The sequence below is a fragment of the Habropoda laboriosa genome, unplaced genomic scaffold (assembly GCF_001263275.1).
Source record: "Habropoda laboriosa isolate 0110345459 unplaced genomic scaffold, ASM126327v1 scaffold212, whole genome shotgun sequence".
Taxonomy (NCBI): Eukaryota; Metazoa; Arthropoda; class Insecta; order Hymenoptera; family Apidae; genus Habropoda; species Habropoda laboriosa.
Genome location: NW_017100509.1, coordinates 3,542,261 through 3,559,739, shown reverse-complemented (window position 1 = coordinate 3,559,739; position 17,479 = coordinate 3,542,261). Strand labels below are relative to the sequence as shown.

General features: G+C 38.4%; 1 protein-coding gene across 1 annotated transcript in view; it reads right to left on the bottom strand.

The window, feature by feature from the left end:
• Positions 1 to 17,479, bottom strand: part of LOC108576277 (membralin) — an 80,234-nt gene that overhangs the window by 51,145 nt on the left and 11,610 nt on the right. The window contains exon 9 of the mRNA XM_017939235.1: positions 8,741 to 8,824. Coding sequence (XP_017794724.1) covers positions 8,741 to 8,824 — 84 coding nt within the window. The remainder of the gene's footprint in view (positions 1 to 8,740; positions 8,825 to 17,479) is intronic.

The following is a 17,479-nucleotide window of genomic DNA, read 5'->3' as shown; positions in this document are numbered from 1 at the left end:
ATATTTTCGGCTGGATCACTGATTCATAGAAAATAGAGAACAGAGTTAATGTATTTCGAGGAAAACATAGAACAATGTTGTACGGCTAGCGTGTTTCCTAATGAATTGTAACGATATGAAGACCCCCTGGGGACTGAGCTGAAATAATAAAAGTATCCTAGGGTGTGTCGTGGCCAGGTCACGAAAGTGCAAAGCGACGAAGCTAAACTACGTCGCTCCACGGTGATTAATGACAACGCTGAAAGTTTTCTGCTGAAAAATCGACACGATATTTTCTCGATTAATTCGCGACAGACACGATCCAATTAGCGTCTTACCGAATTTTTCAAAACGTGGGTCGCACGCAGTGTTTGTTAAACAGAGAAAAATATAGGCGAGTACATGTAACAGTCACCGATATCCGCTTCAATTGATTGTAAATCGTAATTAATTCAATATGAACGACAGTCATAATGAAATTACAAATTTTGATAATAATGATCGATCGTTCACGATTGTCATTTTATTCGTAAAAAAATCGCTGTTCAAGCTTTTCCAGTTTTATTTTTGTATCGCTCTATAGTATTATTTATTCAAAGTAATAATAACACACTATTCTACTCATTAACAAGATTTGATCTCTCTCCGGCAAAAAATCTTCGACTAGCCAACACGCGAAGAGTATCACACGCATCATGCACGAATATCTAACTCGCTAAATTTTTCAAAAAGCGAATTTCCACGACTTGTCGGAAACTCAGAAAATCTTCAAAAACGAGCCTAAACTAGGAAAATAAACATCGCAGGCGACTGAACATGAATCCAAAGAAAGTCATTACCATCGTCTAATTATCTCCCCAGTGTTTCGCCTGACGCACATGAAGAAACTACATACTCGATCTTAGACGGAGCTTAATATTGGCTTTCGAAGCATACGCTTGGCCGATATTAGACGAAGAGGAAAAGACGGTGGGTATATTGGACGAAAGCTAGCGGAGAACACCGGCAGAGGATGAAGGCACTTCACAACGAAAAGGATGAATGGTTTCAGGAGTAAGGGAGCGACCTCGGATAATTAATTTCTTGATCGGACACAACGCGACAAAACAAGAAGAAAACAACGCGGGGAGAATGCTAATGAGTAGCCTTGCAACAGTTTACATCGGAAATGTATACGACAGAGAGACTGTACAAATCGACGAGCACGCAAACGTGTGACACTTCTTTCTGGCTAGGAATAATGCTGGTCCGGAAGAATTATTTGGTTTATTTAATTATGTTTGAGAAATGAAGGAATAATTGAAAAATCAGAGTAATACGTTGAATGTATTTTTTAAACGAAGGGCTGAATGCAAATTTTTATTCGTATGTAGAATATAAATCTAATTGAATGTAACAGTTTATTAAACCAATTCAGACAAGATTTATTGAACAATAACTCTTTGAGAAATATAGCAATGTGATTCAGACAAGCAACATAATTATACATATTTAACCATCGGATATCTATCGATAACAACGATGAGCAATGTGCATAATTGGATATTGAATATCGTAGTCTGACAGGTATAGTGAATGTTGCTGAAAATTTATAAATAGCAATACGAAGCTATACCAGGCGATGAAAACCGAAAGGAATGATAGTTGATTGATGACACATTTTACGGTGCACAATTAAACACTATGCTATCTCGAAAAATCAGGATAAGTGAATAAAAGTTATATATTAAAACAAATCAATCATCGAAATAATTTCCATGATTATTAACGACCTTGTGCCATTTTTCGGTGGTTTCGAATCATTTAAGTGAATTATCTGAATTATTTAAGTGATATAATAAAAATCGCCTAAAAATGACGTCTTAAAATGAAAACATCCCTTTGAAAATTTCTGGTAACACAGTGTTTGACTAGAATTTCGTGAAATCGTCGTAAAGAAAGAAAGATGTTAAAAATTGCGGAGTCAAGGACCGAGCACAGGAGACTCGAGACGATCAATGTCGCAAATATCAATATTTGTATAACAACTTGAAGACTCATGAATCAGTTACATATAGGGGTAGGTCAAAATGATCTTAACGCCGGATAATGCACGGATAATGCACTCATTTAAATGCATACTAGCCGGACATTACCTCAGCTCGGTAAGCCCTTTTGCGCAGGCTCTGGCCGAGTGTGCAGCAGCAGAACTACGCTTCGACATTTTCCTCTTCCTCTTGACTTTTATAAAGACGTTAAAATTCCTCGAGCAACTACGACCGAACGCCCGATAATCTCGCGCGACGCTGAAATTGCACGGGGAACGTTCCAATTTATGTCGCCAGCATTTTTCCACCACGAAAAAACCGATCAAGTGGATCCCCCTCGTTACTTGAGAAAAATTTCTCCGTGTTTCGGGAGACAGCAACCCGGGGATCGCTGGAAATTGTTAACGAAGGAACCGGCTTCTGTACAACTGATACAAATATGGTTTTGCTTTAAATGTAAAGTTCAAACCTTCTGATCAATCTTCTCCCTTTTCTTTGCCCTGTCTTAATTATTTTTTTACTGGTACGTCGGGAGAAGATTCGCGTTATTTATAATTGCTCTAAGTGTCCTCGTGATTGGTTTTACAAGGAAACATCTGAGAGTAGCAATCACCGAATTTCCTGAAACTTTGCAATTAGGTAGTTCTCGAAAAAATACTCAAAGTACTCAAAAAGAAAGGGTGAAAATCGAAATCAAGAGTGAGAGTGGTAAACGTATTTTCTGACCGGTTGAAGCGGTCAATTTTTTTTTTTTTTTATTTAAGAGTGTCCAATTTTTTGACAATGATGAATTTTGAATTTTTGATGGCAGTAGTTTTCTAATTTTAAAGAAGACCATTCTAAAAGTAATACTAAAACGTATTTCATACAAATATCGACGTAACAAATCATAAATCTATCTTTACGAAAAAACGTCATGAGTCATAAGCTACAGAATGAAAATTAGCTTAACCTACATGCGGTTCATTGACTTCTAAGCAAAGACAGTTCTGACTCACAGGTAGGTCAATGAACTGCAAACACGTTGTGCAAATGACTTACTGTAGGAGGAAAGAGAGATGAGAAAAATTATAGTGATTTCAAAATACAGTGAGCATAATTTTTAGATAACAGCCTACAAGTATCAACTCATTAGCAATATCGAGAAAAAGTAAACCAAATGAATACGTTAAAAGAAACTTCTAACGGTTTCTTTTAAAATAAAATAGGCCAATGAATTTTATACTGTCTCTGATCAAATCGAAATTAGGGTAGAACCCATGCTTCGTTCATACTCGATAAAAGTTATCGATATCGATTGATTTATTCTTAGTAAAACGGTATTTCAACGAAAGGAGGACCATTCGGGAAAAAATGGTAAGCAAATCATGCTTGGATTACATATTTAATGTATGCCGTAACCATAACGTAATTATAATTTCTGCCACGTTGAGCTCGCGACTATCTCGTGAATCAAAACTAATTCGCAGCCGTGATTGACGAGATAGGTGTGCAGTCGGTGGCACGTATGACACGTACGTACTTGTGCGCGACGCATCCGTTTTACACGCTCTTGCACCTACGCGCATGAAACGGCGAAGCCGATCGATCATGCATGAACATCGATGCCGACTAACTTCGAGATTCCCAACTTTATCGGTACAATTTTGCGCCTTCGATGTAGAATTACTTCGCAGCATCGAGATTTCTACATCGATGAACTATTATCGCTAGCATGAAGCACCCGACAAGTGTGAAAAATTTCCTGACCAATTTTTGGCATTCGAATTCGACATAATCTCGAGATTGAACGGGTCCTTTTTGGTTTGATTTGAAGAAAAGCGCTGCTATAATCTCTGAACGATTGCTAGTCGTAAAGAATTTTGTCTATTAATTGTGGAATTAATTTGGAAGATGAGAACGAAGTAGAATTTCTCTTTGACCAACAAGTGAATTAACACCGATGCGAGGAAGATACTAAAAAAGAACAGAATCGATAAAAACAAGTGTAATAAAACTGAAAATTGTGTCGTTGAAGTATTGAAATTTTATAGAATTTAATAACAATTTCTAAAAAAAATGAAATTATTTTTTAATCATCCTCTAAAAGGAACGATGTTCAATTCTCATTTGGGCGTATCTTTTGTATGTTAAGTAAACCTTCGCCAATTCGCGTTTGATGGAATCCAAAACAGAGCTAACGTACATTTACGTTGGTTCGAAAGGAACAACTGCTAATAATGTGGTTCATCAGTGGTCAGCTGTCACGGCTATCGCTTACGTGTCATCGGCATCGAACAAAGCCTAGCCAACACTAATTTCAAACGAGCCATCGGAACGGGTTGAACACCTGGAGCCTGATGGACATAATATTTCCTACTGACTGAACATACTCAGTATGCTTGAACTCGATAGAATCCGAGATTGGACGCACTTGTCCCTGATGAAATCGAAATGACACGTTCTTCCTTCATGCAGAACACTATCGAAATTACATTAAAGGGTTAAACCACCCCTGAGACCTCAAAATGATACCAAATTTTGGCAATTTTTTTTAACCAAATCACTCACTCGATCAAAAATTTCTCTTCAGGGCTGTATTACTTTACCCTTTAAGAATGTAAGAGAATTTTTTCATTTATTTTCTTTAGAAAATGGCGGAGCTACAGCCATATCGCCGAACCTCTATTTCGAACGCAGGCTTGCACAGTGTTTTCCCCTGTTCGAAAGATTTTTAAAAACCTAGACGCGCGAGTTCGTTGAACTCATCTTGAACGTGCAAGGGTTGAAACACACGCACGTTTAAACGAAAGACAAGGCAGAAACTGTTTTTCTATTCTGGTCGAATTCGTTCGCCGCAGTTCCAGCCGCGGTTAATCTTTCGCACACGCACACACTCGCGTGTGCGCCCCTTTGTGTGCGGTTTCTCTGAAATTTTCGTTGTTCCATTCGTCGTTCACGGTTGTTGCGTTCATGATTTTGTCGCGACCTGTGTATCATCGGCGTGAATTCACGTGAAATCGACCACGCGTCGCGCGGCATTTGGCGTCGGGAACGACTAGGAAGACGATTTTGCATAATGGAACGTCAAAGAACGGAGTCACCGGCGCCCCTGCGCGTCAGTGACGCATGATTGACCGCCTAACATGCTGTAAACACATTTTCAGCCACGGTCAGAACATGTTGCACTCGCTGCTGTTTCGTTTATCTACTTATGACCCCGTCGAAACTACTTCCCCCTGCCCGTATCAGAGCACAAGTATGGCAGGGGACGTTTTCGAACCGCCCCGACGCATGTTTCACAGTAAGAACGTTTCGCTGTCTACGCTGGGATGATTATGATTAGATTGTACAGCAGCGATTTTTCTCACGCCGGAGGGATCGAAGTGAGATTGAAACAGATCTGACGTGGAAAAGTTCTCGACTTTGTGAGCAAAATTATTCTACTTCGCGGCGATAAAAGCGAACATGGTGAAAACAAACTATAATTTAGAGACACGAGGTTTACTTTCTTGTATCGGCATCTGCAACGGCCGCATACTATTCCTCGGCAAATTTCGAACCGAGGGAAATTCTATTAACTTTGTCGAACATAATATTAACTATGCTACCATAGTGTATCATCTAGAAGTATGACCTTGTCCATGTATTTTAACACTTACAATACCGCGGAGAAACTATGTAAATGATATTGAAAGCAGACACTGTCAAAGGAGAGAGAAATAGAGAAAAGCCGATGTATGCGCATGATTACTTTACCTGAAACACGTGTAGGCACATTGTACACATGTTTCAAGCTCCCTGAACACGGAACAGATCAATGACGCTCTGTATGTTGATTCAACTATCTAACCCTAACAACTTGCTCTGCAACTACTGCTCAGCTTCAAATTCCATCGCGCATTTCCACTGGATCTGGTGGCATGAGATGCCGCATGGTTACAAACGCCAATTCTGCTTTCATAAGTCCGCATTAGCCGTGTGTTCTCTGTTATTGTTAAATTATAAGTTACGAGTGCAATAAATTTCGAGGTAAGATCCAACTCTGACAAAATTAACATATGTATAATATACGTTAACATTCTTGAAAGAACGAAGATTACTTCGTTCCGAAAGAATCACATCGTTTCTATCGAAAAAGACGAGAATTAATTGTACAATATGAAATATACTGGAGATACATTTCAAGTACTTCAAAGCTATTTTATCGCCGCTCAATTTTTCTAATTTTCCTCATTTTCTCCCTATCATCTCACAGGAAATACTTTTTTACGAACGACTCACGAATAAGAAGTTTAATAAATTGACGAATTTCAGCACCCCTAAATAAAATCGAATTCTTTCGGTGTTTGTTATCGCAGATATATAACAGAGAATGCTCCTTTTCGCTGGCGAAGAGGGGAAAGAAGAGCAGAAAGCTGAGAAATCGTAGAAGTACTCGCCAGAGAGAGAGAGAGCTGCAGGATGACGGATGGAGGGCAGGAAACGACACAGGAACCGGAACCCATTACTCCAGATAACAACTTCCCTAAGGCTTCCTTTCCTTCTTCTACATCCACCGGCAAACCCGACATACACACAAGCGCTGCGCACCCGATGCTTGCACTATGAATCCGGAAATTTACCACTTCTGTTGCCATTTTGCTCAGATACTGGCCATGCAACTGGTGGCTCAACGATATACCATAAACACGAGCAAACCAGACCTTGACCACTCCTCACGAAAATTCACCGTTGCAACGGTTATATTTTCGTTGCTTCGGTGTTAAATAAAGTGATTGATGTTCGATATAAAAGCACGGTCAAAAATGCAATTGCATACTTCTTTTTTAAGGGGTCGTTCAAGTTTCTCGACGGTAAAAAATGGTCAATCTTTGGGAGTGATTGGAGAAGAAACTGTTAGGCTGGTTGGTTTAATTCTTTTCGTATTATAAAAGTGCCTGTTTAGAGAGCAGAAAATAGGAATGGAAAATTGAAAATTGTTGGAAATATGGTCTCTGCGTGCAATGGCGTAAAACGGTCCCTTTGGAGAGCGTAATTCAGCCAGTAGAAGTGATCAGAAATAGAAAGTTTCCATATTCTTACACTTGTTGGGATTATAGTTTTCGACTCACGAGGAGAATTTTTGGAAAACAAAATTGTGGCAATAGTAACAATTTGAGGAAAAGGATTGTGATTTTCATGTAAAATCCCGTACGTTTTCTTTTATTATTCAAATATGGTTCAATTTATTTAAAAAAGTCTTCGTGAGTCGGTAACGACTCTTATTTAGAATACGTCTCAGAAAGATGAAGTTAATCGGATGAACTGTTTCGAGAAAAACGCGTTTAAACTTCTGTAATGACGCCTGTCGAACAACCCTACACGTTTCTTTCGAACGATACTTACATATTTCAAAATATGTAAAAACGAAAAAAGTCGACTTTTCGAAACAAAGAATAACGTCACAGATTCATAAATACGACTATTTCCACATACACAGTTCAATATTATCTACAAGCGACATTTCACTAAACAAACAAAGCTATTTCTCAATTGCATATCGAATCAAGAACTGGAAAACTTCGTGTAACCTATGACGCACATCACGCGAAATTTAGCACATCACAAATTCTGTTGAAAAAAAAAAACAACAACAGCATAATAACGAAACGATGTGGCAACGAGATCAAGTTCAGTGTCCTGACATCAACGCTCGCGACCCGATGTCTCACTTTCGTCACGAAGGGCACAGCTTATCGTTCACGTGTGGAAGAAAACGAGCGACAGCAATATACCTCGAAGAGAAAGTGAAAAGAAGAGAGGCAAGGCAGATGGGGTAGGGAAGACGACGATGAATCTGTATATTAAATTTTATCAGTGTTTTCGGAACCGTTGGATAATCTTGCGAGAGGATTAGCGATATCGCACTTTATGCAGGTCAATTGGATGGTGCTGACGGACATGCGAAGCGTAAAGAGGAGATTCAGTTTGAAATGGAAATGGGCGTCGCGGTGGTAGGGAAACCACCGACGCCGCCACCGTTACTAAATGGGCTCCGAGCGGGTTACCCAACTGTTGCGCCTTCATCAGAAATTTATGCAGAATCCTGGGTTAACCGTCCCGGCCAATCAGCTTTGTAACTGAGCTAACGTCGTATCAGCGGGGGAACGAAACCGAGAGAGGCCCTGATTTAGTAAAAAGCCTTTAATATTTTGCACCGTTCTCTATACTGGCACGCGCTCAACTTCCGTCAACTACTAGAACAGAACTTAACACTTCCGAAACCCTAACCTCTTTTCTACACCTTTGCGCAATCGTGTCACACGGCACCGCACCGCACTGTCTAAACGTGTAACGAATACCGTATTTTTCTTTCGAAGAAACGTGCGATGTGTTGCATATTATTTTACGGGTTTCTCAATCCTTGCAAGTCCACGATTTCGTTCTTTCTAGAGATTCTCAGGTGTTTCTTGGAATGTACACTAATACCTTCAGGAAATTTACCTTTCTACTTTTACTTGCTGTCTTTTGTCGCGATCGTCACAAGTTCTGATATGAATTATTCTCACATTTCTCATTTAGTAATTGTACCGGTATTGTTTCGGAAATGTTGACTGAAAAGTATATCCTAGTCCATTTTAATCACAATACCGAATATACCGATATACTTAGGGACACATAAATGTTGGCGAAACTGTTTCAACATCGCTTTGCGGCTAAAATATTAGACGGTGAAGGTAGAAAGAGAGAAAGATGGAACTGGTATAACTCACCGACAAGAGCCAGGAGCACTGTGAGCAGAGATGCAGCAGGAAACGTTACCGTTAAGTTGAACTCCAACATTTGAAGCAGATCCACTGAAACAAAGGGAAAAGAAGTATATTTCACGTGAAACATAGATAAAGCCATTCGTGCAGCAAGCTAATCAATTGATCGGAATTTTCTAAGTCAAACGAAAAAAATGAAGAAGAAGAAGAAGAAGAAGAAGAAACGAAAAGGAAGGGAAAAGAAGCGTTTAAGGAATTCATAAAAAAGGAACTTGTATATGTATTATATAATATTATATCGAGATCGTTATGCTCGACGACGAACGGTACGAATTTAATATTTATTAGGTACTCCATGACGAAAAGTTCCATAGCGAAAGGTTATTACGCAAGTTGAGGGCCGTGAAGAAATCGTGTCGCGTTCGACGAGTCGGTTCAAAGCTCAATAAGAATTAATTTCAAAACTTCCCCGATCTCGATTTAAGTTCTGGCAAACTTTCGATCGGCGTCCTGAGACGAGAAACAAGCTTTCGATTTTCTTACTACACTCAATCCATACACAACTTCTCATTAATTTATTTCATTCGCTTCTTTTTTCACTGTCACTTTACGCCACCGGACAATTACTAAAATTGTAAATGAAAGTATCTTCGATTAATACTTATTTACACCGAACTGAATAAACACCGATGAAATTACACAAAATTATTACATTTCCAACTCTGTATACAGGACGAATTTATTTCAGCGTAACCTTATTCGCTTACGAAATCGTACAATTTTACCGAGCTCCGAATATTACAACCGTGTGAATTAGCAATGATCAATTAAAGGAGTAACTAAATGTTTCGAATTTTCCAAAATCCACTCTTGAAGTAATGGACCGTATAATTTAATGACCGAACACGAAACAAATAAAATCTCTGCAAATTTATAACTAGATGGGTTTTTCATCAAAAATTTGCATACGTCATTTTATTCCTGAAAAAAAAAAAAGAGGAGGAATTGGGTTACATGAATTAGTTCGTACGAGTATAGCAAATGTTCAATTCTTTTCACAATAATACAATTTTCGAAAAATATAAACATGTGGAAGAATCTCTTCTTCGTCAGCGGTTTCTGATGAAGACCTCGAAGAGGTTTGTCGGGAAGTTCTGCCATACTGGACGGTCCAGGTTGGATGCAAACTTCTAAGGACGTGATAGAAGGAAAATAGGAAAAGGCGAGAGTAGTAGAGAAGAGATACCGGCTGGTCCAAGCTGGGCAATCCAAGCTAGGTGGCAGATTTCCTCTGGAAGGAATTGTGCTTCGAGGAGTGGATTACCGACTACCTTACTTTCCTGCGTCCGCGAGTGGGTTAGGATATTCTGTACCATTGTCTCGAGACGACACCTTTTTTCCAGGAATCTGGTCCTTCTGTACCGATTTTCGTCCCTTCCACTAGTCAATCAACACGTCCAAGTACTGCGAGCCATAGTTTCATGGCTCGATATAGTCGATGGATACAGAACGGTCGTAAGTAAAAATATTAAATAGCAGTGATATCCAAGGTAGCATATAGAATTTGACATTTTTCAATAGACAAACAGACGTGAGAGACAATCACAGAAAAAGACACAACCACAAATAAAAAAAAAAAACCATCCAATATTTCTCCATTTTTTTTTTTAAAAGTTTGTACAGAAAAAAAGTACTTAGCAATAATACTGCAATAACACCTGGGACTCCAATAAACACCTTAAGAAAAAAAAACCGTTTTTCAATAGGAGCTGAATCAAAACTAAGGCACACTTCATACGGCCCTGACTTTGAGACTTCGAGACCTTATCTTCTCAAGTTCCCGTCGTTTCGCTTGTCCATATGCTCGAACGTGTAAATGCGGACGCCTGAACAAACTTACAACTATATTTCTTCCACCGACTATACCTGGACGTGCGTGGCGTGCTCGCTATACGCTATCCCCACCCCTGACCGCTGACCTTCGCCTTGCCTATTACGATTATATACGCTGCGCCGATATATACATATATACGTTGCAAAAAAATTTTACAATTTTTGTTTCCCGCAAACTTTCGTTAAAATGTAGAATTCAAAAGGACGAATCTCCGAGTCGGCTACAGCGTGTAACTTCACGCTGAACGTTTAATTATTCAAGAATAAGTTTCATAGGGGTACTTTCTTCTATAACTTAGTTGAAGCATAGCAATGTAATTAAGAAGTTCAGCTATTCCCAAACGACGACGCATGTCGTGCCTTCTTTATAATAGCCCGAGTATCGCCACTTACAAATTTCCGCAACAGCCTCGGTGTTTCGATTTAATGAATTTTAGATTTCAAGATATCACCCATTAAAACCACTCCCACTGCTTATTAAAACTCCCCAGTCCTCCATCTTGTCCTACATAATCCGAGCTCCGCCTACCAGCAACCGCGTCGCCAAATTGTTTTTTCATGCTGGCCAACGTGTACGTTGTGTTTTTATTTTTTTAATCAACAAACTTCACGTAAAATTGAAAATTTGGATATTTTTACATTTTAAGAAATGTGAAAGTAAAAATATAAGAACGATATACTAGTCGTTAGCACACTTGTAAATTTCACTTCTCTGTTCCGTAAATGTTAAGTGCATGGATTGAAAAAATTTAGAGAAATATATCAAGCTTCGAAATAATTTAGATTTTTAGAAAAATTCTCCGGGGAAAATTTCGACGAAGCGACGATAAGGAGGACAAGGTGAGAAAGGGTTTAGAGGAACCAAAGAAAGGAACAAAGGAATTAGGAAGGTAGAGTGGAAGAAAAGACTGGATGTAACGAAAACAGACTGGCAAAAATAAACATGAATAGAAGACAGAAGTCGAGAACTTCGACAGTCCTGAAGCTGACTAAAACATCCGAAACTCAGTGATGGAAGGGGAAGATAGGAGTTACCGTCTGCAGTGTTTTTCTATGCAAATTTGTATTTCAAACGATTAACCTGGGAAAATAGCTCCTTTTGCTCACCGTAGTTTAAACTTTCAAATTGCCCTTCCTCATTTTTCCTCCTTTCTCTCCCTTTTCTTTTCCTTCCTCTTTCTTATTTTTCTAAACTTAACTTATATAACGGATAATCGAAAACACCGGGATAACGAGAACGAAACAAAAAAAAAATCCATTCGTAAAGAAAAGAAAAAAAATGGCGATTGTAGGTTCGCGATAATTCCTCGATTACTGTTGACTCAGTTATTACGCAACGCTAATCAGCAGTAGTACGACTGTTTAGAAGCACTTGAACGAAAAGTAACTCGGAGTTCATTGAACCCATTGCTTTCTATCTGTGTCATAATCAGCGCAGTTGTTCTTGAACTGCACTCAAAGCGAAGGTGAAGACCACTTTTTTTAGAGTGAAAGTCAACATCGTGTGAACAATCTAAAAGACTAATTTTTATACGTATAGTATTATTAATTAAGTAAATAATTAAATACTGCCAGAATTAGAATGTTTTTGAAACGGTGCTGGAATCATTCAAATTTCTGTATTCGAGTGAAATTAATATATTTAATTGTTAATAAGAAGTATCCTAGGAATCACGATACAATTGAAAACTATTTTTAATTCGTTAATTAAAATTCCATATGAAGAATGCAGGGAACACTGAAACAATATTTATAATATAATAAAAAGAACATTTTTAATATATATATTTTAGTATTTAAATCACCAATATCTGTAAACACTCATATTGATAAAATAACGAATAATTTAAATGATATGACGATTTCAAAGTCGATTTTCTTTAAAAAGAAGCTTCATACGCACAAACTGTATTCTTCAACTTATTTTTCCATGAAAAAAAATCTCTTGTTAATTACACCACGAATACCGAGATTTACTTGTGGTCGTAATTTTTTTGATCAAAATGAATTCTGTTTCCAGCAGAGAAATTGAATTTAAAAAAAAAATGATAAGAAAAATGTAATAAACGTGTAGCTGAAAAAATTAAGGTAATATAGTACGATAAACTACGATAATTTATCTACAACAAACAGAAGAACGTGAACGCGGAAGGCTAAAAAAATGGTTGAAAAATTAGAAACGTGATTGAACCTTGCACGCGTAAACAAATCTAATGCTTTATACATGTGATTAGATAAAACCGGTTTGGTATCGGTGAGTATTCGATTGGTTAATATTATTATCGTAATGCATTATGGCACTGTAAATATTTATCACGGAAAGAACAGAAATCTGTTCTATCGTTTTGCTAAAATAAAAAGAGAAAAAAAATTATTTTCGCGTTTCCATCTAAATGAAATATCCTTCTCGAATGAAGAATAAATGCATAAATTCCGAATAATTGTGTCGCTAACTATAGATTATCTCGTTAAAAGAAGCAATACACGTAACAGAAATGATAACAAAATCAGCTACGTAGATGCGTGTAACTGTTGCACGAGAATAAATATAACCATGATATTACTTGAACTTTGGAAGGGAAATAAAATGGTACCCTTCGTTATAATAAATATCGAGCTTCGTAAAGGTGCCGTACCTTTGAAATAGATATCGCACGTTAAATAATCAGTAGCACAGATATAAAAAAAAATATCGAAACATTACTCGTTTGTAAAAAGAAACAAAAGAAAATTACAAATGTTGAAAATTTAATTTTTACAAAAATTTCTCTTCTTTTATTTATATACATTTCATTTGACATCACAACATACTTAATCTACTACTATTATTACTCCATAATATTGTTAACCATTGATAAACAAACATTTTCCACATATAAAAATAAAACATTTCTTATTCCAATACAAAAATCGTTGACTTAAAATTTAATTATAATTCTAAAAAACGACAATTCATAATTAATACAGAAAGAAAACGGAGGTAAAATTAAAGATTCCTCCTTTCTAAACCAATCCAGAATCCGTTGTCAGGAGTTAAAGAAAAATTCGTTCGGCTAAACTCGACCGGTATCGTCGTCTTTTCTGTCGGTCTCAAACGGAACCTGTGCAACAGATAAGCTATCACTATCTTGGTCTCCATCAATGCGAAACGATTGCCGATGCACTTTCGTGGACCAACCCCGAACGGCATATACGTGTAAGGGACAATGTTATCCTTGTTCTCTTTGCTGAAACGTTCAGGATCGAACTTCTCCGGATCGGGGAAATACTTGGAATCGTGATGCAACGCGTAAACAGGGAACCAGACCAGATTATCCGGGTATACAATTACACTGTTGTAACCAGGTCCCGCTGGAGGCAATTCGAACTTCTGCGCGCACAGCCTATCAATGAAAACTATCGGTGGATATTTTCGAAGTGTCTCTGACGTCACCATTTCCATGTATTCCATTTTCGACAGTGCTTCGTACGATATCTCCCCGTTTCCATCCTTCATATATCGATCTACCTCTTTGCGCAGTTTCTCTTGAATATCTGGATTAACAGCCAGCTCGTAGACTATGTAACACATTAACGTAGAGGACGTATCGAAACCAGCCAGAAAGAATATAAACGCCTGAGCGGTGATGTCATCGACGATCATCTGATGCGTTGCAGGCTGTGTTTGGTCTCTGGCCTGCAGTAAAAGATGAATCATATCCGGTCTGATGATGTTTTGCTCATCTCGTGCCTTTACGGTTTCAAGGATAACTTTGTGAAAAAATGTGGTGCTGTCGCGTGGAAGAAACGACAGACCGGCCATTCTAGATAAACGTGGATTCATACGGAACAGGAGAAATGTCAACAATCGAAAGAAACCACCGAACTTGGTCGCGTTGACACCTTTCTTGTAGAACTCGTTGTCCCGATCTTTCAACGAATTCACACCGATCCCAAACGCTACGGTGACGATAACGTCGTTGGTGTATCTGGTAAAAGCGTCCTTCGCTTCCATCGACGCAGAGAATTCCGGATGACTGTACAGATAGTCGACGAACTCTTGCGAACACCTCGACACCAGCTCGAACATAAATTTCATCTTGCTTGCTGTGAACGACGGGCTAAGTGTGTTCCTCTTCTCTCTCCAGCGTGCACCGCGCAACGAGAACACGTTTTTCCCGAAAATCGGATCGATCTGTTCGTTGACGAAACTGTGATGATCGGGGAAATGTTCGAAATTCTTCACGGCTATCTCTCTGATCAGCTCGGGATCCCTAATGATCACAACCGGCGTAGAAAAGTCCATTTGACCCAGATACCTCAGATTCGGATAACAATTGTACGAAAATGTGATGTAACTGGGAAGGGACATACGACGAATGAACAATCTCCACGCAGATCCGAACACTGGAATCGAACCGATATAGGGAACGTGCCTTTTTTTCCAATAACTGTGCTGCCAGTGTAACAAAGTGACAACTTTGACCAAAGCAACAGCGATCAAGGTGATCGCTAACGAAAGCTTAAACGAAAAGGGGAACGATGCTATCTCCATTGCCAGGAGGATGGATTACGGAGCGACTCTGTCTCTGCTAGCTAGGAGAAATGTTATAAATATGGGCGAATACATATACGGACTATATCCTCCATGAGGAACAGAGAAGGAGGGAGTACGTCTGTTACGTCAACTAAGTATGTGAACCAACTACGTTCTTCTTCATTGATATTTCTGAAAAGAAATATTTACAGGGAACACTGTTATCAATTCTTCGCGACATGTACACACAATGGAGATAAAAAAAATTAGTATCAGGGAATTGAAATGGTATTATCGTCGATAATTACGAAATTCCGCCTCGACAAACACTTGCGTATGAAAAAATTAATTTTCTCACACGATCCATCGTGTATACACTTTCTTTTATGTTTAATACTACACTTCTGTTTTTTTTTTTTAATCACAACAATTTACTCTGCCAATTTTTATGTGAATATTTTCAATTCTACTTCGAGAGATAAAATTCATGTTGAATAAAATATTTCGAATTTTTCTTTCAACGAAAAATAATATGTACAATTTTAAACAGTTAATAAAACAAAATACGACTGGAATGTGATCGAAGAAAAAGGAATTTTTTTCTTATTTTAAATTATTTATTTGTTTCGTATCAAACATGTAGATTCGGTGTTGTTCGATAGAAAACGAGTCACAAGAGATTTTTTGCACTTTCTCGTAACTGTGAATAGACACTTGATAAGAATCCACGCTGAACAGTAGAAAATAACCATGAAACGTCATTCACTCACGACCATATGCAATGATTCTATTCTCAACTCGTTTCCAACAATTTGCAAAACATATAGGAATAACCGGTCACGTTTGTATATGTACATATATGCATAATCTGACTACACTCGCACAATTATATCAATGACCGTGTAGAGCAGATATAGGAATAACCGGTCACGTTTGTATATGTACATATATGCATAATCTGACTACACTCGCACAGACTCATACGCGAACACAGAATTATATCAATGACCGTGTAGAGCAAAGCGAATTTACAGTTAGACCAGACTTGTTAACCTTCATTGGACGGCCTTTAACAAGAGAGATGTATTACAGCTGCTTTCGATGCAGAATCGTTAAACAGAATTCCGAGCAACAATAACAAACTCGAGGAATCCTTTTGCGAAAAGAACGTTATTAATTAACGTCCGTAAACAACCCGCTTGAACTTACTCGACATTACAGATTACTAATTATTTGTCATCGTTTCATATTTGTAGAAACTCGACTCTAGATTACGTCTTATCACTTATCAAACTTGAAAGCGACGAGAAAAACGACTTTCCCCGTTGTACATAATAAATTACGTTTACTGAATTATTTAACAAACGGTAAATCTAAACATACCGAAACTAATTTACGTGTTATAAAATGAGTAAGTTAGAATCACAAAGAACACTTAAGCGATTATCGTTGTAGCATGAAAATATCGTCAAGTATACCTAAGACACTCTTTTCTCTAGTCCAATCCAAAATCCTTTTTCCGGGGTCGGTATAAACGTATTTTTCTGAAACACCATAGGAATCTGCGTCTTTTCGATAGGCTTCAGGATAAATTTGTGCAAAAGCTGCACCATCAAAATTTTCGTCTCCATCATCGCGAAACGATCACCGATACATTTTCGTGGTCCAGCTCCGAAAGGTAGGTACGTGTAAGGAACAACGTTGCTCTTATTCTCCTCGCTGAATCGTTCAGGATCGAACTTCTCCGGGTCGGGAAAGTATTTCGGATCGTGATGCAACGCGTACACAGGTAGCCAAATTGTTTCACCTGGATACATGGTAGGGCTACCGTATCCAGGCTCTGCCGGAGGAAATTCGAACTTTCGCGTGCAAACTCGATCCATGAAAACTACTCCCGGATTCTTTCTAAGCGTCTCCGATACCACCATATCCATGTATTCCATTTTCGTCAGAGTTTCGTACGAAATCTCGCCGTTCCCTTCCTGCAAGCAACCATCTATCTCTTTACGCAGCCTCTCCTGTGCATCTGGACACAAAGCCAGTTCGTACGCCATGTAGCTCATCAAATTCGAAGTGGAATCGAGGCCAGCCAAGAAGAATATAAGTGCCTGAGAAACGATATCGTCTACGGTCATCTGATGCACGGTAGGTTTGTCTTTATCTTTCGCCTGTATCAACAGATTCAGCATATCCTGTCTAACGATACCATCCTTCTCACGTGCCTTCAAAGCCTCCAATATGACCGCGCGAAAAAAGTCCGTGGTATCACGCGGTATAAGTGTGATTCCTGTTATCTTGAACAAAGCCGGACATATGCCCATCAATGTGAGTTTCCC